The following is a 26017-nucleotide window of genomic DNA, read 5'->3' as shown; positions in this document are numbered from 1 at the left end:
TTTTCTTCCTGACTTGAAGGGGAAAACAAGTCTTATTTCAAAGAATGTTGGATGTGGGACTTTAAACAAATGTCTCATCAATATGAAATCCTAAATACATCAATGGCTTGTTTTGCAGAGTGATTGTTTGAGGTAGTGTTAGGAGGTTGCTTTTTTAAATATTGAAAATACCACACATTTAGTTTATCCAAAATTGAGACTCAACACAAGTTAACCCATTAAGACCTGAGGCCGATTCTACGAATACCTTCTAAATCAGTAGTTCTCAAACGTTTTCGTGCCAAGGACCCACCAAATGTATATAAATGTATATATGGCCGTGGACCCCCATCTGTAAATGTTTTGTACCAGGGACCCCCAGAAGAGAAGATTTGTGTTCAAAATTTCAAAACGATTCAATATTTTTCAAACACTAATTATTTTTTTCAAAAATAGCAAATGTAGTGTGTGAGTTTGTATATCTGCTATTTTTGAGAACCACTGTTCTAAATCCTAAGAGTTTTTTTGAAAAACGTATGTTGCTATATAGCTAAAATCTAAAATGACACAGGAGCTTTTCCTAGTTTTAATGGGTGAATATACCAGACCAATAAATATACGCCTCATTTTGTGCGACCAAAAACACAACTATACTTCTAAGTTCTGCATCATTAAACTCATTTGCAACACAAACTGTGGTAAGAATGTTCCAGTAGCTCGATAAAAAGCAGCCTTTTTCAATGGGATTCTGCGTCTGTGTTCCTCCCAACGGGTATTATTGGTTAACCAAACCACTTAAGACCTATTTTATACTTTGTTGTACAATGATGTCACGTAGAGAAAATAGCCCATCTACAAACTTGTCCATCTGTTATTTTCCCAATGTCTTTTTTTAAGCAAAATTTTCGCCTATATTGAAATGCCAAAATAGGGATGTCAGAGTGAAAATACTTTTAAGATTGCTGATTGCTGCTTTAGATTGCTGCTACAGTATAATAAGCCTGTGGTTCTCAAAGTGGGGTCCGGGGACCCCCAGGGATGCTTGAAGGGGTTTCAGGGGGTCCTGAGCAAAAATTATTGATAGGTTGTAACCAAATGGACCCTTAAAGGTTTGTAACTCTGACAGTAATGGAACAAACGAAACCATTTAGTCTCATTTGTACATGATGTGTACAAATGGTTAGAGTTGTGGCCTAGTGGTTATTAGAGTAACCTCTCTCTAATGACCAAAAAAAAAGATCAATCTCAATCTCACTCTAGCATTTGAGCGAGACACTGAAATCCTACCCACTCACTTATTGTAAGTAAGTGAGTGCCAGATACTGTCATGAGATACTGAATGACTGTGAATGAGATTTAAAACTACATTAACCCATTAAGACCTGGCTGGAACGCATCTGTGTCTCTTTTTGATTTGAGCTAAAAAGCGTTATTTTACACTTTGGCTATTCAAAAATAGCAGATCTACAAGAGTGCCGCGCTACGAGCTTGTAGATCTGCTATTTTTGAAAAATCGTGAAAATGTGTGCAAATCTTTGAATATATTACTTTAAAGCGAACATTTTTAACTCAAATCTTTGCTTCTGGGGGGTCCCCGGAACAACATATTTTGAGATGGGGGTCGGCGGCCAAATACATATCATTTTGGGGGTCCTTGACATGAAAAAGTTTGAGAACCGCTGATCTAGAAACATACGTTTTTTTCAGAATACTGTTGGGATTTAGAAGACATTTTGTAGAATCGGCTTCAGGTACTTTATGGGTTAAGTCTACATTGTTTAATTGTTGTGTTTTTTCTTCCCCAGAAGGATTCTCCATCCAAGCCATCTGTGGCTGAACTGGCTGGGAGGTTCAAGGGTCATGCCCTTCCGATGCCCGGCTCAAATGAGGAGGTAAAGTGTGTCTCTAGTACCTATGCGACGTCCTGCCTGAAGCAGTGTAGCACACAGCCATATAGATCAGTGGTTTTCAACCAGTGGTCCGGGGACCACCAGTGAGGGTCCTTGAGGGAGTACCAGGGGGTCCCCAGCGAAATTAGTTAACATAGCGTCACAATCATTTTTAACCGCTTAGCTATGGCAATTAAAAAATAGCAGATATACAAGCTCATAGCGCGGCACCGAGTGCCGCGCTATGAGCTTGTAGATCTGCTATTTTTAAAAAAAACCTTGACAAAAGTGTGCATATCTTTGAATATTTATATTTTTTAAAGCGAAAATTAACTGATATCTTTGCGTCTGGGGGGTCCCTGGCACAAAATATTTTCAAATGGGGGTCCACGGCCAAATGTATATCAATTTAGGGGTCCTTGGCATGAAAAAGGTTGAAAACCATTGATATAGATTATAACGGTGGTGTCAAGGACCCCCCCCCCCCAGTTTGGTATGCCTCACGGACCCCATAACGCTGACAGTGTACAAATGGAATTTGGTACCATTTGTACACTGTCAGAGTTACAGATCTGTAAGTGTCCATTTGTTTCCTAATCCTAACTATCAATCATTTTGCTCTGGGACCCCCCTGGAACCTCCTCAAGAACCCCCTGGGGGTCCCATGCACTGACCCCTCTTTGACAACCACTGGACTATATGCCCCCCCCCTCTCCATGTTTTGTACTCCTGTATAATTAACCCTTTAAGACCGGGAACGCATCTGTGTCATTTTAAGATTTCTTTGGCTATTCAAAAATAGCAGATATACAAGCTCATAGCGCGGCACCGAGATCTGCTATTTTTTTGATTTTCTTTTTTTTTTTTTAAATCGTGAAAACGTGTGCAAATCTTTAGTTTGAATATATATATACTTTTTTAAAGCGAAGGTTTTTAACTCAAATCTTTGCTTCTGGGGATTTTACAAATGTCTTCTAAATCCTTTTTCCTTCTAAAAAGTACTTTTTTCCGAAAGTTTGATTTTTTTTCCTTTTTTGAGTGGTGCCGAAGGCAACCACTCTTATACGTGGCTTTGTCTGTGTGTCCGTATGTCTGTATGTCCGTGTGTCCACCAAGCTAACATTGGTCAAGCTTCACGTAACACGTGACAATATGTTGAAAGGGTGTGCTTTGATTGGCTAGCGAGACGCATGACGAAATAGAGCCCTATAAATAGGTGTGTCACTTTGAAACATTGTTTACATGTTTCAAAGTGACATCAGTGCCATCAGCCAAGCTAACATTGGACATGTTAGCTTGGCTGATTGAACATGTTAGCCAAGCTAAGCAAGGCACCACTCACTTCACACAGGGTGTGATTTTTTTTTTTACTTATGTTGCTATATTATCAATGGTTTTCAAACTTGTCAAGGACCCCCAAAATAATATGTAATTGACCGCGGACCCCCTCCCATCTAAAAATATTTTGTTCCAGGGACCCCCAGTAGCAAAGATTTGAGTTAAAAATATATAAAGATTTGCACACATTTTCAGGATTTTTCTAAAAATAGCAGATCTACAAGCTCATAGCGCAGCACTCGGTGCCACGCTATGAGCTTGTATATCTGCTATTTTTGAATAGCCAAAGAAATCTTAAAATGACACAGATGCGTTCCCTTCCCGGCCTTAAAGGGTTAATAATCAAGTTCCTTCTTAGTCCATGACCAATGCTGAAACACAAACATTGATGTTTTGCTTTGCAGACGTCCCGCATGTTTTTTTTATGACTATTACTCGACACATTTCAATCCTACTGGATCCCAAGTTTATTTTTGTTCACTGCCCCCAAATATAGAAGCTCGTTATATAAAAGATCATACGACCTGGGGGCCCAGAGCACAGCTGGGTCTTAGCCGTCTAAATGAGGGGCTAACTTAAACCAGGGCACCAAGTGAATGCAGTTAAAGGTGTAGTAAGTGATATTGTTTTCGTTTAAGTAAGTGTTAAGTACTGTAGCTCTATATTCTGATATCGATCATTGTTGCTATAGAGTGTTCAATAACAGGGGTCTCCTTGTCTCTCCGGTGCTTTAGTAAAACAGAAAATGCATTTTCAGATTGGGAAACCAGCGTTATCCAATCAGGAGAGAGGACTCATACAGGATACAGGATAAACAAGTGAAATTGGAAGTGATTAGACAAATAGAAGCGGCAGACAAAATTGGAACTGGAACACTATCAAATTGAAGCTGATAAATGGGTACTCTTCCCTGAAATGAAATTGGCAACCCAACATGAATATGTATTTTCAGCTTATTGGAGAGATGGCAAGACTCCTGTTTCTGAACAAACAATTTAGAGCAATGATTATATCAGAATATAGAGCTTTAACCTTTTAACAAAAAAATAAACAAATATTTTAACCTAAAATGATCACTTACACTACCTTTAACTCAGGGGTCTTCAACAGGGGGTCCGGGACCCCTAGGGGGTCCTCAGAGCTACTATAGGGGGTCCGCCAAATCTTTGTGTGATATGATTTAGTTTTTTTACATTAACCACTTGAACCCTAGAATTCCTTTTCTGAGGGGAACATTAGCCGAAAATAGCTACAAGCTCTCAACGCCTGGCAGCTTGTAGATCGGCTATTTTTGGCAAAGAGGCTTATAGGTGTAGAGGGAAAAAAGAGCAGACTAAGTAAAAAAATAATAATAATCTGAAACTCAATTTCATACAATATAGAGTAGGGGGTCCCTGCTTCATCTCTTTCTTAGCTGGGGGGTCCTTGGCCTGAAAACGTTGAAGACCCCTGCTTTATCTAGCTGATGGAATAGAAAACTAGCAGTTGTCTGTCCCCAGGACCACAGTTGAGAAACACAGAGGCTACTTTATGATATACAGTATGATTGCAGCTTGTGTACGGAGACCTCACACTCATTTATACTTTTGTAGAGGCCGATTCGACGAAGACCTCCATGTTCCTTAAGGCTGAACACCCAGAAACACCCAGACAACGATGATGGGGATTCAGATGTAAGTCGTTTCCTATATGTTCCCTTCACAATATATATACATTATAACTCTATTTTTCGCTCCCATTGATGGGGGTCAATTTAAAGGGTCTACACCATGAATTTAAAAAATAATAATAATATTTAATATCATATTGTTTATGTCCCTCAAACGTTTTTCAAAAGGTTTGAGCCTAAATCAAGCCTCAGATATACTCATTCCAACTAACTTCTCTCTGGCTTATAAAGCACTTTCACCTGCAATACCACATTGTCCTGTTTGGCACGGGGCGCTATTGAGCCAGTTTGTATGCATGTTATCTCCTGGTTCTGTGTGGAAAAAGTAAAAAAAAATATATGAAAAAAATAAGATTTTGTTTTTCTTTAAGATTCTTTTTTTGGTTGGAACTGAAAAACGGGAGGAATTGTTCCCTGACGTGACGTAGGCAGGGGGAACAAATCTGACGGACTGTTTTCAGACCAATTTACATAAAAACCACAGATAGCTTATGAAAGCCTGCATGCTCGAAGTCGGGTATTTTTTGGAACAGAAGAGAGGTGGGGGAGACCAAAAACACACAAAAATGAAGAAAAAGTTAAAATTCATGGTGTTGACCCTATAAATGAATGTATTGTCTAGTAAAACATATTTTCTTCCTCCTTTTGTTTTGCAATTGCCTTTTCTGCTTCATTGCATCTGTTGCATTCAGCCCACATTCACGGTGTTAACAAACAAGTAAACCACACATGCCGTGCAACCGTACGCTCAACGGTCTCTTTCCTAACTCGGCTGGTTTTGTCTTGTGTGCCTCTTGCAGAAACCTACGGTCGTCTCCCCACTTCCCTTTAAGGTTAAGATGAGAAACTCGGCCATGATTGAGATGCTGCAGGTTGGTGAATGGCTGTGATTTATGCTTCCGTCACACACCGTTGTCCTGCGGCGAAAATAGCCGCTCTACAAGCTCACAACACGTCGCAGAGCATGACCAGGGTTGCCAGGTCTGCTTATTATAATGTCCCCGCCAGATTTTATTTGAAAATAGCCGATCTACAAGCTTGTAGATCTGCTATTTTCAAATAGCTGATGTATATGTTAAAGTGCTCATGTGGCCCATAGTCGCTTCTTTTGGGCTGGTTTTCCTAGACCTGGTTGCTTGTTTCTCTCACAGAATCTGGCAACACTGAGCATGACGCGCTGTGAGTTTGTATATCAGCTATTGTCGCCGCCACACGACAAAGGCGCGCAGGCTTCTGTTGTAACATTGCATGATTAGGTGTGAACTGTAAGGAACGCGTTGCGTTGTCACGTTTTGTAGGAACATACAGTATGATTTTTGATTTGTTTATTTTGACGGGACACCGCATACTAATGAACAACACGATCAATGTAATGTAAATACACCGGATTTAGCAAAGATGCTCATTTACATCTGCAGTCCCCACAAAAAAACGTAACAACAAGCAGACGGTACATTACACAGGGAAAACAAAGCATAAATACAAAAACTGAGGTACAAAACAGGTACAGATACCACTTCATCATTGTATTGCTCAACTCCTCTTACAGTGCAAGGCCACTCAGACACTCACAATCATCTCCAGAGATACTTATTTTTAAAATGTAAAGCATTGCTGCCGCCCACTGGTCAGTTAGTGTAGGTGCTTGTAGGAGTCTTATGAATAAGGACTGAGAGAGAGGAGGGGCATGCCCTGTGGCCTGATCGCCTCTCAATCGGCTCACATTGATGAGCTAATGAGGTTGTTCACAGGCCATCCTCTGCTACGGTTCCTTTAGTTCAACACTTAACACAGTGGCCGGCCATGGGGCAGAAGGGCTGTCGCTTCTCTGTCTTCCTGTTCTCTCCGGTTCAGGTATGGAAATGATAATAATCATAATCATAATAATAATCATAATCATAACAATAATGATAATCATAATGATATCCTTTATTTGTAAAGCAAATGTCATGGTTAAAATGGAACTCACAGTATTTAACAGTCAGGCAGCAATGGCAGAGATGCAATTGTAAGAGTCAAAGTATTTTCTATTATTGACAATGACAAGATGATTGTTTTCCCACCTGTTAGAACTAATATGTTCTCTCTTTCAGTGCAAATTACTCAATGAATTGTAGTGAAACGAAAGTCAACACTTTTGCCATACCAATGAGTTGTGCTGTCATTATGACTAATGGTTATTGGATTTGTAGTTCATTGTAGTTCCATTACAGTTAAGCACATTTTCTTCTCCTTATATCAGTCGGTTTTGCATGTAGGTCATACACTTTTGCAGGGTGTTTCTCACTGTAATTGTAGTAGTGCTGCATGAGGTATGCGGAACAGGGCAGTAGTGTTCTACATGACGTATGTTTTGTGAATATGAATACTTGGATCTGTGAGTTTTGAACCACCTGCAACCTGGTGTCCCTATTTTGGGCATGTCATTATAGGTGAAAATGTCCAAAGGTTTTCTAAAGTCTTGAAAATTGAGAACATTGCAGATGCGATGCACTGTGACTTTGTAGATCGGCTATTTTCGGTATCCGGTAGTATACAGTATGCTGTAGTAGGGCTTAAGTGGTTAATGGATTTGACATACTGTAGTCTCATCTGTCCCTCGGCTTGTTACAACATTCATAGCTTCGACAGAGTGAGTGATTCTCTTTATTGACATCGCATCTACAGTATGCACAAAGAGTTCACCTAGTATTAATCAGCTATTAGGTATTTATTACTAATGATACACCGTATTTTAGTGTTACCATATTTTACAATAGTTATCTAGTAAAAAGTAGTATTTACATACAGTCAATTTAAAGTGGGTCTGTGAATTGACTATGCACAGTTTGTATTATGACTGTGCTATGTCACAACCACTTGAACCCTTGTGTCCTTATTCTGTGGTTAACATTCGGCAAACACAAGCTCACAACACGTCATGCAGATATGTCTATGCAGATATGTCTTGTAGATCTGCTATTTTTGGCAAAGAGATTTGGTATAGGGGACTAGAAGATCTAGTACAGAGCCCCGGGGGACCCCAGTCAACTAAGTATAGGGTTTAACTGTTCGAATATGACTGAACATAACTGTTTCGCCTCCAGGCCAACCTTGCGTTGTCCCCCACTGCCCTGTTGCCTTCGCCCAAGAGTCCCGAAGTCAAGCTGCAGCCCACGCTACTGTCCCCCACCAACAGCAGCCCTAGCCCTGCTAGCCCCCTGTCCCCAACCACCCTGAGGCCCTCACTGCTGTCCAGTGAAGAGGAGGAGCACGTCAGCTTCGAGAGCCCTCCCGAAGGTCCTCCACTGCCAAACATAAACAAGGTATGTCCATACCATGGAAGCTGGAGACGGAGAAGACAATCACACACACACACACACACACACACACACACACACACACACACACACACACACACACACACACACACACAGACAGACAGACAGACAGACAGACAGACAGACAGACAGACAGACAGACAGACAGACAGACAGACAGACAGACAGACAGACAGACAGACAGACAGACAGACAGACAGACACACACACACACATATCCCCTCTGCAGTCCCAGAGAATAAAGGGGATATAAGATCCCCCCCTTATCCACTCTGTTTGTTGTGTTTTTGTCTTTTTGTCTTTTAAAATAATTATATTTTGTGCCTTTGCTTGAGTGACTTAAGCAAAGAAATGCGAAAAGATTGATTGATTGATGTTTAAAAAGGGGACCAAATGGGTAACACTTTACTTAAAGGTTAAGTCTATAATGCATTATAATCACATTTATAACGCATTATAATGCACTTATAAGGCATTATAACACTTGTTATAGATGTTTATAATTATGAATAACAACTTATAACAAGGGTTATGAAGTATTATAACTTATAATAATATCATTTATAAGTGCTGGTCATAATGCATTATATATTCAGTGGAATAGGACATTATAACTACCAGGTACCACTGTACTTGGTCGGGTCTATAATGCATTATAAGTACATTTATAATGCATTATAATGCATCATATAACATCTATAACAAGTGTTATAATCCCGGGAGCAGTATGGGTTAGCGCCCCATGCTGTGTCTTCCGTGAGGAAGAAGCCCAACAAACCCGCGGTGAGGCCTTTAGGAGGGCCATTCCAGCGTACCGCAAGCGGGGCTAATACCATTGGACGGCCCAATCTAGTGGTATCGGCCCAAGGAACCATCACGCCAGAAGGAATGTTTGGATCGGGATGGTGCAGAGGATCTGGTACAGCGCTCAGGTCCTGGACCTGGTGAGACGAAGGAGGAGCCCGGCCAGGAGGCCAACCACAGAGCCTAGTCCCTCCACGTGCCAGAGCCTCCCCCGAGTCCCGGCAGAGTACTTCCGGAGAAGCGGACTGCCCTGTCTTGCCCTATGGGACTGACCGTGGGTGCTACTGGGACGTAAGTCGGGGCTTGATCAACCCTGGCTGGGTCACCTGGGCGAGGGTGTATGTTGCGAGACCCGAAACACCCTATGACCCCAGGCTACAACACTGATGATACGTCCCAGTTGCATCCATGTGATGTTTTTCTTTATCATAATGCATTACAATGCTTCATAACACTTGTTATAAATGTTTATAATTATGCATAACAACTTCTAACAAAGACACTTTATAGATAACTAAGTTAAGGTATTTATAATATGCTGTTCCACTGAGCTTATAATGCATCATGACCAACACTTATAATACGTTATAAACATTGTAATAAGTTGTCATACATAATTATGAACATTTATTTAACAAGTGTTATAATGCCTTATAAGTGCATTATAATGCGTTATAAATGTGATTATAATGCATTATAGACGTGACCTTTAAGTAAAGTGTTACAAAAAAGGCTTATATGTGACCATATATTTGTCAAAAAGAATAAAACACAAAAAGATCTCGAGGGCTTATTTCCATGGTGATTTGATTTTGATTTGATTTTATTTGGATCTCTTTTAGCCGAGGCTAATCTTCCAAGAGTCCAGCAAGCAGAAATACAATACATTACATACGTACAGTGTACAATACTGATAAAATTAAAATTACAATAAACATATTGCAACATACCATAATGTAAAAACAGTACCAATATACAGAGTTACACAATAAAAAGATGTAACTCATCTCACATACACACCTACTACTAGGCCTTAGGCCTGTTGCACCTAAGGGATGACCATGGATACCCATGGTGGACTATGCATGGCAGGGGCGTCCTCCTCCCTGAGCCAGGCCTAGACCTGACCGCATACCATTGTAAAAACTATTTATTACTATAAAAATAGGACACAGAAGAAAAAAAAGCACGAATCATTAAACAAACATCCAAATTATTGCAATGAGTTCCATATTTTGACCGCCCTAAAAATAAAAGATCTGCTTCCCATGATAGTTTTTATTTTAGGTATAACATAGTGGTTTTTGCATCTTGATCACAGTTAGCAGGGTCCTAAAACACTTCTCACGCCATTGTTGGGAGGCCCGGCCATCTATGGGGCTGTGACATCATAGATAGATGGCCACATGGCTCCCTCCCTGGTAGCACAGCTCACACGTGTCCCAGTGTTTGCTGTGTCCTGGGTTTAAGTAGGTGCTCAGATAAGCTCAAGGAAGCTGCTCCGATAGCAGCCCGCATGCAGCAGCAACCAGGGGGATTTGAGGCTGTAATCCTGTTAGCCCAGTTCTCCTTCAGAGGTCTGGGGAGGAATTTGTGCAGGGCTCTCACTCTCTCTTTTGTTTATTAGAATTCCAAAACTTTGCATTGATATTCACTCATGTATTTGACTATATTACTGGCATGCTCAGATAAATACATCGAGGCAGAACACGCAAAGAATGTTCAATTTCCAGTTTGACATTATATTTTCTTGCATGTGTACATTTACAAGGCCAATTTAAAAAAAATATTATATACCTGCTGCTTTTTATATTCTGGTCTTCACTAATCTGAGTTCCCAGAAGTTTACAAACGGGAGGGGCGAGGAACTTCAGGGCCAAAACATCTGTATTTGTGGGCGGGATGTAATTTACGCTCAGAATCCTGTAACAGCAATGTTGAGATTGAAAAAAAACCTTTTTGTCCACTCTTTTACACCTGTAATTGTGTGTGATGTGACAAAACAAAATATTCTGATTCTGTGTTCTCTCTCCTCGCAGAGTCGCGCTCGGCTGTCCTTCAAGCGGCGCCCGCCCACGAGGCAGCACCGGAGGTCCTGCGGTGACGGGGACAACCTGTCCCCCGACGATCCGCCCAGCCCCAAGGCAAACGGGGACGAGGAGAAAGTCTTCGACAGCCCAGGGGGGGAGGGTGGAGCGGAGCGAGGACCACGGGACGACTCCAAACTCCCAGACGCTCTGAAAGAGCCAGAGAGGAGAGGGGGCGAGGAGAAGGACTGCAGTAAGGCAGAGGACAAGGTAGACCCTGTGTCAGAGAATGCCGCCGGGGCAGGCAGAGCTTCCCCAGACGGTCAGACATCATCAGGACAACAGGAAGCAGCAGCAGCAGCAGCGGCCCAGACCTTAGAGGACCTGCCGGAGGAACGGCAGCATTCAGAGTCCTGCGCTGCGGAGGGGGCGGGGGCGGGGGCGGGGGCGCGCGGCAGCGGCAAAAAGGAAGCAGAGAAGGAGCGACCTCAGTGTGAGGGAAACGAGACGGCGTGTGAACCTCCGAGACATTACTGAGAGGAAGAAAACATGACTGTATACGGAATTCGATATCTTTGCGAAAAGAAAAATCCATCAGAGATACTCGGATCCGCTTGAAGAGGTCGATTTAGGGACATGACTTGTTTTTGTGAATTTGTGTTGCCTCTATCTCCCTCTCCTGGTGATCTTAATCTCAAGCCCTATTTTATACGATGCAAAAATATACGATCTACAAGCTCACAAAACGCCAGGTAGGGTCGCGATGATGTGACCTGTTGTGAACTTGTAGATCGGCTATTTTTTTTTATTTCTTTGATTTTTTTTGAAAATCTTTTGACAATTTTTGCCTATAATGACACAAAATATGGATGCCAGGTTGAAGGTGGTTATTAAGGATCACGTCCAATAACACTGGAGACAGATGGAGAGACGTACAGTGATGTCCGATCAAAACAACTTCTCTGGTCACACGAGCAGCTGCTTCTACGGCTCTTTTCGACTAAAGTGAACCGCGTTGTGCCGTGAAACGTAGTTCACAGGTTCTGGGATTTGTTTCCATATGCTACGGTTCAGTTTCAGACAAAGCTTTCAGAACCTACATTTTGAGCCCTGCTCAGGAGGTGGTACTGGTAATCCAGAACTCGGAACCTATGATTTCATTTGCTTTCCTAAAATAGAAAAAATAGCAGATCTACAAGCTCATGTTGTGAGCTTGTAGAATCAGACTCTTTTTTTTTCTTTCTTGATTAACTGTTTTCAATGTTCTTCAGATCTGCGTCAAATCAGAGACATTGTTGAAAATGCACTTCAAGCTATTTTGCTATTTTGATTTTATTCTGAGATTGCTGATATTTTATGCTGGGTTGCAGCCCGAACAATATGGCAAAAAAATAAAATAATCATTGCTACACATGACTACATAAACACTGACAAGCATATTGCTTACTGTCGGGTGAAAACTCTTAATGTCCAAAAATTTTACTTTTCAGGAAATGTAAGAACGACTCGTGTTTCAATGGAGTTTGAAATTATTTATACAGTAAGCTCTTGTTAATACTTTTCATTGGTTCAATATTTATAAAACCTAAAGACACAACGTTATATGGTTTTTGTTTTTTTAAAAGATAAAATAGAAGATCTAGAAGCTAACAGCGTGTCTTGTGAGCTTGTAGATCAGCTATTTTTTGCTTCTTTTGTGTGACACTGTAGTATGACGAGTACGAAGTAGGGCATTCATTCACGAAAAAAACCTAAACAGATATGCATATACGAGGCCTCTGCCCGACGGCAACAGTATTAAAATGTGAAGTTCTTTGCATCATACCAAATCACTCCTATATTGATGTACAGTACTCAGCCACGCTTCAATAGTTTTCTGGAAGTTTTTGTTTGCTCTGCTTGCTTCTTTACCAACAATAACAGTAACAATACTACTACAGTATAACACAGCGCTGATCATCTGAAACAATGTACAGAAATGGAAAATAAATAAAGAATTGAGTTCATGTTCAAGAGAAACGGGTGTTTATGTACCTTTATGTTGTAGTTTTTGGCCAATGTCATGAATGTAGAATTTGATAAATTTGATTCGATGTAGGCGCCAGGGATATAACTGGGAACCTCCCAGCTATGCAGACGAGCAGAGATGGGCAGTATTTGAAATACATGTATTTGAAATGGGCAGTATTTGAAATACATGTATTTGAAATATGTATTTGAAATACTTTTTTGTATTTTGTAATTCGTATTTGGCCGGGATGGAAAAAATGAAATGTAATTTGTATCAAAATACTTTCAAATATTTTTCAAATAGTATTTTCTGTATTTGAAATACATAAAATACTTTATTTTATTTTATGGGCAGTATTTGAAATAGATGTATTTGAAATACGTATTTGAAATACTTTTTTGTATTTTGTAATTTGTATTTGGCTGGGATGGAAAAAATTAAATACTTTCAAATGTAGTATTTTGTATTTTCAAAATACAAAAATACGTATTTTGTATTTTCAAAATACATTTCTCTGACCTGTATTTATATTTTGTATTTTGATACTTTGTTTGACCCAGTATTTGTATTTTGTATCAAAATACATTTCTCTGACCTGTATTTATATTTTGTATTTTGATACTTTGTTTGACCCAGTATTTGTATTTTGTATCAAAATACTTTTCAATGTATTTTCGCCCATCTCTGCAGACGAGCCCCCTGCAGCTCTGCCTCATACAGCTGGGCTCTGTAGGAGGCAGAGCTGTCTAGAAGAAGGTCTGTCTATGTGTGAGTGTGAATGTCTGGGGATAATTTCACATATCACTGGATTGTTTAGTTTAGTGCCACATTTCTTGTGCCTCCATGCATCCCCCCCACATATATTTTAAATATTTAACTTATAAAAGGAAGTCACGGCAGTCAAATTGGGCTGAAACCTTGCCCAAATATGGAGTCATTAATAGGGCTTAAGTGGTTAAGAGAATGTTCCCCTGTTGTTTTTTTGCATAGTTTTTAGCGGTGCCAACCGCTCTATATCTGACTTTGTCTGTGTGTCTGTGTGTCCGGGTGTCCGTGTGTCTGTCCGGGTGTGTGTCTGTCCCATAAACAAATATTGATGACAACATCAATACGGGGCTCATCAAAGGCACCGCTTCCTTCACACAGGGTGTGTTTTTTTAAATGTTAATAGTTTATTATAATTGTGTATACATATTATAAATGTTTATTTAGGATGTACAGTTTCTCCTTGAGGCAGAGTGAGAACATAGAGGTCAACAACTGTTCTCTGCGTATGGGGCAGACTTAACCGGTAGAGAACGATGGGGTGCTCAGCGACAGGCTCATTTACAGTGGTTCTCAAACCTTTTAATTTCAAGGACCGCCAAGAGTACAAAGTGTACACATGGAACTAACTTGGAACCCCCTCAAGGTAAGGAACCCTGAGGGTCCCTGGACCCCACTTTGAGAACCACATGATACGCCTTCATTTCAGCCAGATGTATTTGTCCCCTACGTCGGCATTGTAGCCCGGTGCGTACTTCTTTCCAGGAAGCGATCTGTAGGAGTAGTAGGCTTGGTCGAATTCGTGAGCGCCGACTGTAATTTCTGGCAGGAACTTTGGTATGCAGACAAGGCTTGACACCTTCTGCTTGTCTTCCACCAGCATCCTCATGAGGTGGTAAGTGACATCGTCCTGCTCTAGCCAAGGTCCTTTGTCAAACTTCAGATATTCTATGTCTTCTGCCACCCTGTCAATGTCTTGTGCTTGCGTCGCATCATAAGCCAGCACTTCTGCATTCTCACTGATTTGAGGCAGGAAGGACTTCTTGTAGGCATCCTCAATGCTCTTCAGATATGATAGAGGCACATTCTGAAGATAGGCCTTTCCACTTTGTCGCAACTTCTTTTGCACCTGTTCGGCCGGCATGTCCACATAGATAACTGCATGTGGGGGCAGGAACTCACAGATGCTGATGCCTTTGATTTCGTTGTAGTGTTCCACACACTGCTTCCTGATGTAACCCTGTTTGTACATGGCCTCCAGAAAGACACCGTCACTGAAGGGAGACCGCTCCAAGATCACTCCTTGGCCAGTGGTGAGTAAATGTTGGATGGCATCAGAGTACTGAAGCAGTCTCATGGTGTACATCCAGAGCTGCAGCCTGTAGGAGTTGCCATCTGCTGCCTTGGGGTCCGTGTAGAACTTCTCCAAACTGCACCTCCCGTTGAACGTGACAGAGAGGGGCTCTATCTCTCCAGTCATCTTGTCCAAGTAGTATGTATCTGCCTCGGGCATGTAGAGCATCCCCAGCTTGTCTGCCAGCTTTTGAGCCAGTGCTCCTTTCCCAGAGGCCAGGTTGCCATCAACTGAGATAATTTTACTGAACTCATTGAATCTTGGTGTTGTCCTTTCACCCAGGACATAGGCCCACCAGCCATACCGCAGACTCCTTACTGAGCTTGAGTGAATACCAACCTTCTGTAGTGTTGCTGTCCCCGCTTTGAACGCGGCTGCTCTGGATGGGACGAGCAGCCGGACCAAACTCAAGGCCATGTTGTTTACTGTCCTCCAAACACAGCAAGAACCTAACCCAAATCAAACCTGTCCATAGGGTGTCAGATATTGACACAGTGATGTTATGTTGCGGTGACATCATATTGACTTCCAAATATGGAGTTATTTGCCTCTCCATTGACTTCAGGTATAAACATTTTAAAAAATCAAATATTTGAAAAAGTATAGAACAATAATGTGAAGAATATTCGGAGAGTTACTCCCGTTGTCTATTGGCAGCATGCACAAGACATTTGGCGGTGGTTTTGCGAGATTAGCCACAGACCCACACACTCTGTGGCTAATCTCGCAAAACCACCGCCAAATGTCTTGTGAAACCTAGAGTCTAGAGGTGAGGCTAGGCTCACCTCTAAGGAGCAACGGCATAGGAAATGTATTTTTTACTATGCTACCATAGCAATCGTGACAGCAATCATGACATCATCAAAATACTTCAGTTTTGGGGATATATCAATACATGTGTCAGCACTGAAGCATTAGTAATATGGAGGACTGGTAGCTGCAGCGGATATATGCAGTGAGGATAAATGATAAAGAGCTGCCACTTCCAACAGCATTTCCTGCTTCGGTGTGTCCCCACAGCAGTGTTTCAAAACTGCTTCCCCAAAATATTTTCAAGAAACCTTTCCAAAACAAGTATCCACACTGCCCTCCCAGAGGTGATGATGACAGCAAATCACTTTAGCGAGGAGAGCGGAATGATGCTTCCCACAATGGCCATTCCCAATGGCAAGAGCAACGGCAATTTGCTGCACACGCGGCACCAGCCTCCAAGTAGATTTGTGAAGAAGGCCGGTAACTGCAACGTGCAGTTTGTCAACGTGAGTGCCAAGGGCCAGCGTTATCTGGCCGACATTTTCACCACATGTTTGGACATTAGCTGGAGATGGTTGCTCATCATTTTCTGCCTAGCCTTTCTCCTGTCATGGTTGTTATTTGGTTGTGTTTTCTGGCTGGTGGCAATCTTCCACGGGGACTTAGAAAGTGATGCCCACAGTTGTGTCACCAACGTTAACAGCTTTACTACTGCTTTCCTCTTCTCCCTAGAGACTCAGACAGCGATTGGCTATGGCCACAGATACGTGACAGATGAGTGCCCTGTCACTATCTTCATGGTTGTCTTACAAAGCTTAGTTGGCTTCATTATTGAAGCATTCCTCATCGGCACTGTCATGGCAAAGATAGCCAAGCCTAAGAAGAGGAATGAAACTTTGGTTTTCAGTCACAATGCTACGGTGGCAATGAGGGACCACAAACTGTGCCTCATGTGGCGTGTGGGCAACCTCAGAAGGAGTCAACTGGTGGAGGCACATGTGCGGGCAAAACTTTTCAGATCCCACACCACGGCTGAGGGGGAGTACATCCCCCTTTACCAAACGGACATAGATGTGGGCTTTGACAGAGGACTTGACCGTATCTTTCTGGTCTTTCCAATTACAATTGTCCATGAGATTGACAGGGACAGCCCCTTCTATGACATGAGCATGCAAGAGTTGAAGACGTCCGAGATTGAAATAGTGGTCATTCTGGAGGGCATGGTGGAGGCCACTGGCATGACCACGCAGTGCCGGAGCTCCTACCTGGCCAGTGAGATCCTCTGGGGTCACCGGTTCGAGCCCATACTCTTCGAGGAGAAGAACTATTACAAGGTGGACTACTCTCGCTTTCATAAGACATACGAAGTTCCGAGCACCCCTATGTGCAGTGCCAGGGACATTGCAGAAAAAATATATATCATGACAAATTCCAACTCCTTCAACTATGAGAATGAGGAGAGGACAGGAAAAAGTGCCCATTTTCTGATGCGGTCGAAGAAGCATTTATTTGGCAAATCAAAGAGCATAGACATCATCACTATTCCACCTCCATCTCCTCAAGCCCAGGATGAACCGCTGGCCAAAGATCCATTGACCTTCACCTCCTTGGAGGAAATGAACCAGACCTTCATCAAGGAGAAGAATGAGCTGATTGAAAGGCCCCTCTTGCAAGAAGAGAGGGGGACCAGAGATGTCATAAAACTCCTGAGAATTGATAAGAGGTTGGAGGAATTGGTGTAGGAAAAGGAGAGGAGAAATGGACTGTTAAGGAAGAGGAGACGAACAAAGGGGAGAGGGAGAAGGAGAGAATACAAACTAATTGGAGAGAAATAGGCTTTACTTTTCTCTCTGCCGAGCAAAAGAATGAAGACGTGAAGAACAAGGCAGATGAAGACAACAAAATGGTGTTGTTGAGTCACGTATGGCACTTGTAGGCCTACTTGCACTTTTTCCTGGAGTCCCTGCACACACGTGTCATTCTGTTGAAAGAATTGTTGCTTAAAGAGGAATGAATGAAAACCCTAGGCTGACTTTGTAGTTTGTTTTCAAGGTTATAAACTACAGAAAGGGTACAAATATGGCAGGCTGGCCTCGTACACTGTGACGTAAGAAATGCAGCTGCAGCCAATAGAAGTAATATTGTGTGTGTGTGTGTGTGTGTGTGTGTGTGTGTGTGTGTGTGTGTGTGTGTGTGTGTGTGTGTGTGTGTGTGTGTTTGTATACACATATATGTACAGTATATGAAATATTTTTATGTTGTTAGTTTTGGTAAATTTACTTTTAAGACCTTTAACACCTCACTCTGTGTGAGGTGAGATTGGTTGATACTTTGAGGCCTGCACTGAGATACAGATTAATCACTCAAACCCTACCCTATATACTTTGTAGACCGGGGTCCCGCAGGGGCCTACCCTCAGCCCACTCATCTTTTACCTCTACACCACATCTCTGCAGGGAATAGCTGATCTGTGAGCTTAGATACTGCTATTCTCACCAAATGTTTGCCTATTATGACATGCCCAGAACAGGGTTTAAGTAGTTAAGGCCTGTTATATGATGCAACTGCCCTACAATAAATGTATAATTTAACCTGCATGGCGGAACAGGGCAAGTCTGACTTATAAACTCCTCTCAAGGCAGGAAACACACAGGCGTTTTAATCCTGGCCTGTCAAACTGGGGTGAAAAGAACCCATAGATATCCTGTATTATATCTCATGAAACAATTTGGTGGATTCAGAAACCAGTCAGTCGGTGTTCAGTGTTTTGTTTGCTATATTCAGTTTGCAAAAAGTATACCTCAGAATCGCGATTCATTGAATGTGTCATGTCTGAACAATAGTATCTGAGTCAGATACTACAGCTTGTTATAGATTCTGTAATATACATTCCTAAAAATAAAATGAGTCTGCAGGAAACTTTTTTGTAATTTACCCCAGCAGCAGTCTGACTCTATTCTATACTAGATGTTATACTATAGCTATGATATTATACTATTATGGAAATCAGTGGACCTAAACTAAATAAAGTCTGATGTAATTTTGAGAATGTGCCCAAAATAGGGATGCCAGGGTTAACATACATTTCATTTATGTTAAGCCTGGCTTCTTCGCCTTCATCAGAAAACATCAGAGTTATGTGTGTCAAACATACCAGAGAGTCGACATGTCCTGAAAGGAAATGCATGTATTTAATTCAGTCTGATCAGAAGCAGGGATAAAACATATCGCCATCGGTGGTAAAATAAAATAAAAAGACCAGAGGGGGGATATCAAAAGCAGAGGCATGGATTCTCCCCATCACCCACACAGCAAACTGAACTCTGGTAATGATAATTAGAGCGATGTATTGCTCTGGTGCCAAAATACCCTAACTAAGTATATATACTGTACTGTTGATAGTTTCATAAAATCTTTAATGTGCCAAATCTAGCCTACATTTTGGAGTGATTTAACACTGAAGACATAACATTGGCCCAATTTGGCCGGCTTCTTCCTCCACAGCCTCCTTGCCCTCATCATGAAGACGAGTTTATTCACTGACGTGATGGGATGACGTTGAGTGTCACAACACTGTGTGTTGTTATGGGTAACGTATCATCAGTGCGCTCATCACCCTGAACTGAAGAGGTCTCTGGATGGTGCGCGAGGGGCTGTAGGCGCTCATCATGAGTGCAGAGTATGTAGCCCTGCTCACCTCCAGTGACATGTTCTCAACCAACCTCACACTTATCTTCTCCCTGATTAAGAACTTGATTTGGAGGAAAACTAATTTCAGGACTGCCAGAGCCTGTGTCACTAAAGAACACCTGAGTGCCCTCATCCTCACGATAATCAATCAGAAATTTAGTTGGAAAAGGACTCATTTCAGGAATAATTTGAAAGAGATTGGCTCCATCGCTTGAGTTGCCCTCGTTCTCATGCTTATGAATTTTAGATTATTTTGGAATTCCACAGAGAATGGCTCCATAAAAGCGTCTGAACACCTCAGTGCCCTCATCATCATATTTATCAATCACAGATTCCTTTAGATTGGCTCCATAGCTTGTGATCACCTCAGTGGCCTCATCTTCACACTTATTAATAAGTGTGAATGGGAACAGGGCAGAGGAGGTCCTTCCTTTGGCCTGACAGTTAAGTGATCTTTGGCATCTTTACTTATACGTAGCCAGACCATTTCCTGTATGCCGTTGCATTATCCTGATATAGAGCTGAAAGCGGTAAATGTGCAGACTTTAAAAATCCTCTGGCATCTGACATTTTGCTTTAAAAAATGCAAAATATGGTCATGGGTGGTATGGCCGTCTTGGAAGGATTTTAAATAGCCAGTGCTCTGAGATCACAGAGACCGATTCTTGATTGGTCAATCAGTGCATCAAATAGAAGGCCGTATTTGTGCACGTTGTTATGGGAGCATGAAAGAGGGACATGACGTCAGAGTCAACGTCACACATTCTATTTGAACGTCCGCTGTGTATACATATAGCAGCCGCCAAGGAATATGAGGAATACCCGAAGAATACTCACGAAGGGGAACCGACGCGATGACTACAATGACTGCGAGGATTGAAGTACATGTACTCTACATGTGGCCAGACCCAAATGACCCGGCCCAAGAAGTAGTTGGTGACTTTTACAGGATGGCCCATGATACTTTCCCATGCTTCGACCTTGGCGAGCCCAACTACAACCCACTGGAACTTCTAATGAAAGCGTGCAAAGACAAATTTGGTCAAGATATGGTCCCAGACGAACACAAGAAGTGCAACCCTGACCAGATTTTGTATTTTGATGATCGAACAGTGGATGGGAATCTGGAGATTCTGTGGACCATTCCAAGGGATGGCCTGAACCGCCCTAATCCCTGGGAAAACTACCCTTGTCCACACGATCCTAACCAAGAACAACGGGTCTGGCCTTTCCTTAATCTCTTGAAAGTTCAGTTCCCAACTGAACCTGAGGGACAAAGGGCACTCCTGATCGTGCGCTTCAGATGGCGTCAGTAGATGAAGTGACAAATGCTATGTTCCCCAGTGAAATGTCATTTCTTTGTTATGAAAGAATAAAAATGTTTATACATTAGACTCTGGTAGGTAAAATATCAGATCTACAAGCTCCGATTGTAGATCTGATATTTTTACTAGCCTACTTCTTAAGTTGATGTTTTTCTTTACATTTTCTTTTATTAATATTTTTTAATTCATGAAATTATTTTTAAACGTATTTTTTTTTCTGAAAATGTTAGATTATTTCTTTACTTTTACTCTTTTATTATCTTTTGGTAGCCTGGCTCCAGCCCCTGAATCGCTAGCCATGCGAAACGAAATGAAAATTCAGGCTGAGTGTCAGGCTAATCTTTTGGAATACCGACCCAGTGAAACACTGATATAGACCCTATATGTTTCCACTGAGTGCACCATTCCAGTTTATATCATATTTTTTGGTACATTCTCTTCTCTGTAGAAGGCGAGCAAGTCTAGAAGAGGGTCTGTGTGTTTGTCCAGGGATAATCTCACAAACCCGTGGCTTGAGCGATCAGCATGCAAGAAACCTCCATGCATTTTTTTTGTCCCCACATACGGTTTATATATATTTTTTGAAATATTTAAGAAAATAGTCACACCACAATAAAATGACAGTGTTCAATTAATTATATATATATATATAATATATTTTTTTGGCAGAAGGCACACCACAGTGAAATGGGATGTTACATGGGTCCTATAATGGCAGTTGGATAGGCCTTTCTTTATACAGGTATATGTACATTAGCTAGGTTGTATGTATGGCTTGTACAAGCTCACAACGTGTAGCATCCGCGAGATTATAGATGGACAAATGGACACACTCACAACACTTTTCTAGAGCGGCCTTCCCCCCAGTAGCCACAACTGTGAAAAAAAAAGCAGGATTGTGGGTAGGACAGATTGTAGTTGCGTGTGTGATGTGACATCGGAGTGATGTGACATGTGAGATGAGGTGCTCTCAGAGCATCTCATCTCAAGGTCTTTTAAGGGCTGCAACAATCAATTATTTTCTTAGCCGATTATTACTTTTACGCTAATCGAATAATTTTTTTGCTAAATACATTTGTCAAATGTTTTATATATCAACAATAGATTAAGCCCTATTTTATACTTTGTCGCACAACAGTGTCAAGCAAAGATAGTGTAAATAGCAGATCTACAAGCTCACAAGGCGTCACGATGCGACGCGCAAACTCGTAGTTCAGCTATTCTCATTTTTGAAAATGTTTTAAATGGCGTGCCAAAAAGAGGAATAGATTATTAATCGATTATTTTATTAATTTACGATTATTATCCTTTTTTTGATCATCGATTAAATCGATTAGTTCCATTAGCTGTTGCATCCCTCCCGTCCTTTTTAAGTCTCCGTTTTTAGTTAGTAATCTTTGTCCCCAGTCTCCACACACACATAGTCCCTGTCCGTTCAGTTGGAATTCATCTCAGCAATCCATCTCCACTTAAACCCTACGTTGACCGGGGTCCCCAAGGGTTTTATGCTTGGTCCCCAATGCAACGCGTTTGTGACACAGCGACACAGAATATTCACATATTATACCCAGAAAGGAACACTGGGGTTCAAGTGGCTAGCGCATTGTTAATGTAAATATTGTTTTGTAATTGTAAATGAAATTGTTGGTATCGGCTGATACCAAAAAGCATGTGACCCCTCTGATACCCATGAAGTCACAATCCGCTTCTCTTCAGCTGACAGTGCAGATTCACAGACAGAGGGCATAACGCATGCGGAGGATCACACCATCCGACTGAGTTCTTCTCCCTGCTGAACAGGCGCCCTGACCAAGCTGTAGGAGTCGCCGGGGCAGCGACAGAGATCGCCCTCTCCTGCCGGCTGTGTCCGTTGGAGTGTCTGGCCGAGCGGGATGCGCCGTGGAGGACTCAAATCCATGGTGGTGGGCGGGGAACTTTCCGCTGTGCCACCGGGAAGCCCAAGATCTCCGTCTGTGAGCTTGGCATTGGCTCTGACGTCGTCAAACGTCCACGTCCTCACGATTTTGCCATTCTGGAAAACTGTTTGCAACAGGTCCGCACCATACTCCCCCAGGTCTCGGTCTCCTTTTCCCTTTTCCAGCGTGACAAATTCTCCGCTCTGCATCCGGTGCAAGGACAGACGACCTTTCTTTGACCTCTTGTTAGGTTGTGCCACCGGGTCCTTGAACACATTAACCCCCTGGCCATTGGTGACCACGTAGCTACACTTGAACGCACAACTGAGCAGATCCCGAGACACTTTCTGCAGCAGGGCTCCTCCCGAACCGAACGCTACGTTCTCAATGGACCATCTGTGTTGCTTCATGCCTTCCACAATCTCCTGCAGGGTGTTTATATCAATTCCATCTCCTTGTATGACTCTGATACATGGAGGTAGAACCTTGTAACCTTTAGAGTTCTCAGTGGGATGGAACTTTTTGCCCAGAATCTCCAAGACCTTCAGGACAGTGTCCAGAGGGTTTCCAGAGTCTGGTCGGATCACCAGGGGGGCATCTGCACCGCGGCTTTCTATCAGACTCCTCAGCTCCTCCCCCCAGATCTTCTCACAGGCATTGTAGATGTCATAGCTGTCACTGACGATAGAAACCGGAATGCTGGGGAACTGCTTCATTATGTGCTCATAGGCATCTTTCTCATGATCCTTGCCCCACGCTGTGATTGTGCTATGCTCTGCAGCGGGGACAGAAAACCCAGGCACAGGATCTTTAGTGCCGTAGTATTTCTTAATGATGCTAATGCCAACTACCGTGTCTGTCCCCTTAAAGTTGACCAGGTGGGCAGACGCTCCTATGCCGGCAGTCTCTTGCGAAGACACTCCCCTGTAGCCAAAGTCATGCAGTTTGTGCTCCAGACCCTCCAGGTTCCCAGATGTCTCCAGCAGATACTTTGCTAGAATCCTCTTCTGCTCTCTGGAGTTGGTGGCCACAGTGATGGGGTACCAGATCTGCACCAGGATGGTCTCCACCCAGTTGGTGAGCCAGTAACACTCTGGGTCTGTGTTCTCCACCGTGAACAGAACGTTGCCTCGAGGAATCACACTGCCTTCAGGGACAGCCTTGATCTCTATGGGCAGGTGGCCGTTGTATTTCTCTAGGATGTAGTTCCAGCCTTTCTCATTGAAAATGTCATCCTGAAAGTGTTCTCTGTACACTTCTTTGGCTTCCTGGATCTTCTCTGGAGTCACAACCTTCCCTTTGAGATATTTGTGGAGAATGTACTGTAGTCCATAGAAGACGGATTCGTCATACTTGACTTTTCTGTTCTTGGCGGGGTCTGACCACTTCTCGCGGCACTCAAAGTAGGAGTAGACCTTACTGGTTTGGGGAGGGTACTGCTTGTAATGCGTTACCTTGTAAGAGTCGGTAGCTAGCAGTATGCTGAAATCTACGTCCCTGTGCTCCAACCTTGCCGTTTCCATTATTCAGGTGCAACAGCTGTTCAATATTATTTCAACTACTACAGTCTTCTTTCTCAACAAGATCCAGAAAGAATGTCAATTTGCAACAGCTTATGTAGGCCGACCAGCACTCTGGTCTGACGAGTGATGTTACACAAACATGGGTTGCCACGTATGCTTAACTAAGCCGATTTGCGCAGATGCCCTTTCTCGACTATGTAAAGTTGAAGTAGCTTGTGGGTCTGTCTGTGTGCCTGGATTATGCCCAAATATGGACATGCATGATGTCAAAGTGCGGAATTCATAGATGGCTGATGTCACAGCCCGGCCTCAAAATACTTTGTGCCCATTTCACCCCTGAGTGACAGATTATTCCCAAATATGGAAATACCTGACCTCACAGCACTGACATCACAGTGCTGACATCATAGACGGCTGATGTCATAGACTGGCCTCGAAATACTAATATACTAGACAGACACCTTTCATGCCCAGTGTTGAATGACTAGCGAAGACCTGTTTCAAATATGCAGCTCTTTCTACGTGCCCATGATACTCACACCCTTGAGGTGACCGGAGAGGAGACTGTCAGGGACATCAAGACCCATGTTCAGGCTCTGGAGGGTCTCCTGGTGGAGGAGCAGGTGCTGGTGCTGGCCGGCTGCCCGCTGGAGGACGACAGCTGCCTTGCATCCTGTGGCATCTCCGAGCGCTGCACCTTGGAGGTGACCAGCAGGCTGCTGGGAGGCGGGGTCCACGGCTCCCTGGCCCGTGCCGGCAAAGTGAGGGCACAGACGCCCCATGTTGACAAGCAGGAGAAGAAGAAAAAGAAGACTGGCCGTGCCAAGTGTCGCCTCCAATACAACAAGCGCTTCGTAAATGTGGTGTCCATGCCCTTCGGACAGAAGAAGGGGCCCAATGCCAACTATTAAGAGCTTCAATTGCCTTCTTTTCTTTCTCAATTAAAGTTAATTATTAAGTTAATCTCTTGTACAGAATACAGATTTGGCTTGGACAAAAAAGAAATATGGACAAACAAGGACAAAAAAAGAAATATGGACAAAAATGGACAAAAGGGAAATAGACACAGTGCTGACGTCATAGTACTGAGCTCTGCTCTTCACTATAGTGGCACCTTGCAACGAGTGCACACTGGCCCTGTTGTGACCAATATTGAATACTGAATTATGGCAAAATTGAAAAATGAATTAGGGAAAAAAGATGGAAAATATTTTAATAAACAGTGTTGATATTGAGATGAACGCTGTCCTGACCCCTGTCACATCACGCCCCAGCTACTATCAGTACAACCCACTATGACATTTCTTTTTTACGGTGTGGCTGGGTAAGCCGTGTGGATTATAAGGTGGGGCACCGCACCACTGATGATGTTAAACATGGTTGCGTTTCAGCTGAGCTGATCCACCCTGCACTGTACAGGCAAAAGAGGCCCACCTTCTTGAAGCCAAGCTCACGTTATGTCTTAACATTAAATCTACTTTAAAAAAAATCACACCCAGTGTGAAGTGGGCGGTGTGTGGTCATCACAGTGGTCATCACCACCAAGGTTTGGCATAAGGGGACACTTTTAGGAAGACTCCTGCTTGTCTCAAACGTCTTCCATTTACGGATTATGTTGGCCACTGTGTTCTTAGAAATCTTAAGTTCAGCTGAA

The 26017-nt window shown here is 42.6% G+C and overlaps 5 protein-coding genes across 6 annotated transcripts in view; 3 read left to right on the top strand and 2 right to left on the bottom strand.

The window, feature by feature from the left end:
• The window catches only part of LOC311050977 (capZ-interacting protein), a 37282-nt gene extending 24641 nt beyond the window's left edge, over positions 1 to 12641 (top strand). The window contains exons 2-6 of one of the 2 annotated variants that reach the window (XM_084065272.1): positions 1785 to 1871; positions 4799 to 4879; positions 5676 to 5747; positions 7962 to 8180; positions 11039 to 12641. In XM_084065272.1, coding sequence (XP_083921398.1) covers positions 1785 to 1871; positions 4799 to 4879; positions 5676 to 5747; positions 7962 to 8180; positions 11039 to 11563 — 984 coding nt within the window. In that variant the 3' untranslated portion in view covers positions 11564 to 12641. The remainder of the gene's footprint in view (positions 1 to 1784; positions 1872 to 4798; positions 4880 to 5675; positions 5748 to 7961; positions 8181 to 11038) is intronic. The other variant, XM_084065273.1, reaches the window with a different exon arrangement.
• Positions 12642 to 14502: 1861 nt separating this feature from the next.
• On the bottom strand, positions 14503 to 15573 carry LOC311050275 (NADH dehydrogenase [ubiquinone] 1 alpha subcomplex subunit 10, mitochondrial-like; the record flags this gene model as incomplete). The annotated part of the gene is made up of 1 exon (XM_084064287.1): positions 14503 to 15573. The coding sequence occupies one exon, from the start codon at positions 15571 to 15573 to the stop codon at positions 14503 to 14505; it is 1071 nt and encodes a 356-aa protein (XP_083920413.1).
• A 686-nt stretch (positions 15574 to 16259) lies between these two features.
• LOC311050485 (inward rectifier potassium channel 2-like) lies at positions 16260 to 17651 on the top strand (the record flags this gene model as incomplete). The annotated part of the gene is made up of 1 exon (XM_084064569.1): positions 16260 to 17651. One exon carries the CDS (start codon positions 16260 to 16262, stop codon positions 17649 to 17651), a length of 1392 nt encoding a protein of 463 aa, XP_083920695.1.
• Positions 17652 to 22686: 5035 nt separating this feature from the next.
• LOC311050484 (nicotinamide phosphoribosyltransferase-like) lies at positions 22687 to 24363 on the bottom strand (the record flags this gene model as incomplete). Its single annotated transcript, XM_084064568.1, has 1 exon — positions 22687 to 24363. One exon carries the CDS (start codon positions 24361 to 24363, stop codon positions 22687 to 22689), a length of 1677 nt encoding a protein of 558 aa, XP_083920694.1.
• A 506-nt stretch (positions 24364 to 24869) lies between these two features.
• On the top strand, positions 24870 to 25274 carry LOC311050483 (ubiquitin-like FUBI-ribosomal protein eS30 fusion protein; the record flags this gene model as incomplete). Its single annotated transcript, XM_084064567.1, has 1 exon — positions 24870 to 25274. One exon carries the CDS (start codon positions 24870 to 24872, stop codon positions 25272 to 25274), a length of 405 nt encoding a protein of 134 aa, XP_083920693.1.
• Positions 25275 to 26017: the final 743 nt, after the last annotated feature.

Source organism: Gymnoscopelus microlampas, assembly GCF_963454915.1.
Source record: "Gymnoscopelus microlampas genome assembly, chromosome: 8".
Taxonomy (NCBI): Eukaryota; Metazoa; Chordata; class Actinopteri; order Myctophiformes; family Myctophidae; genus Gymnoscopelus; species Gymnoscopelus microlampas.
This window is presented reverse-complemented; position numbering and strand designations above follow the sequence as displayed.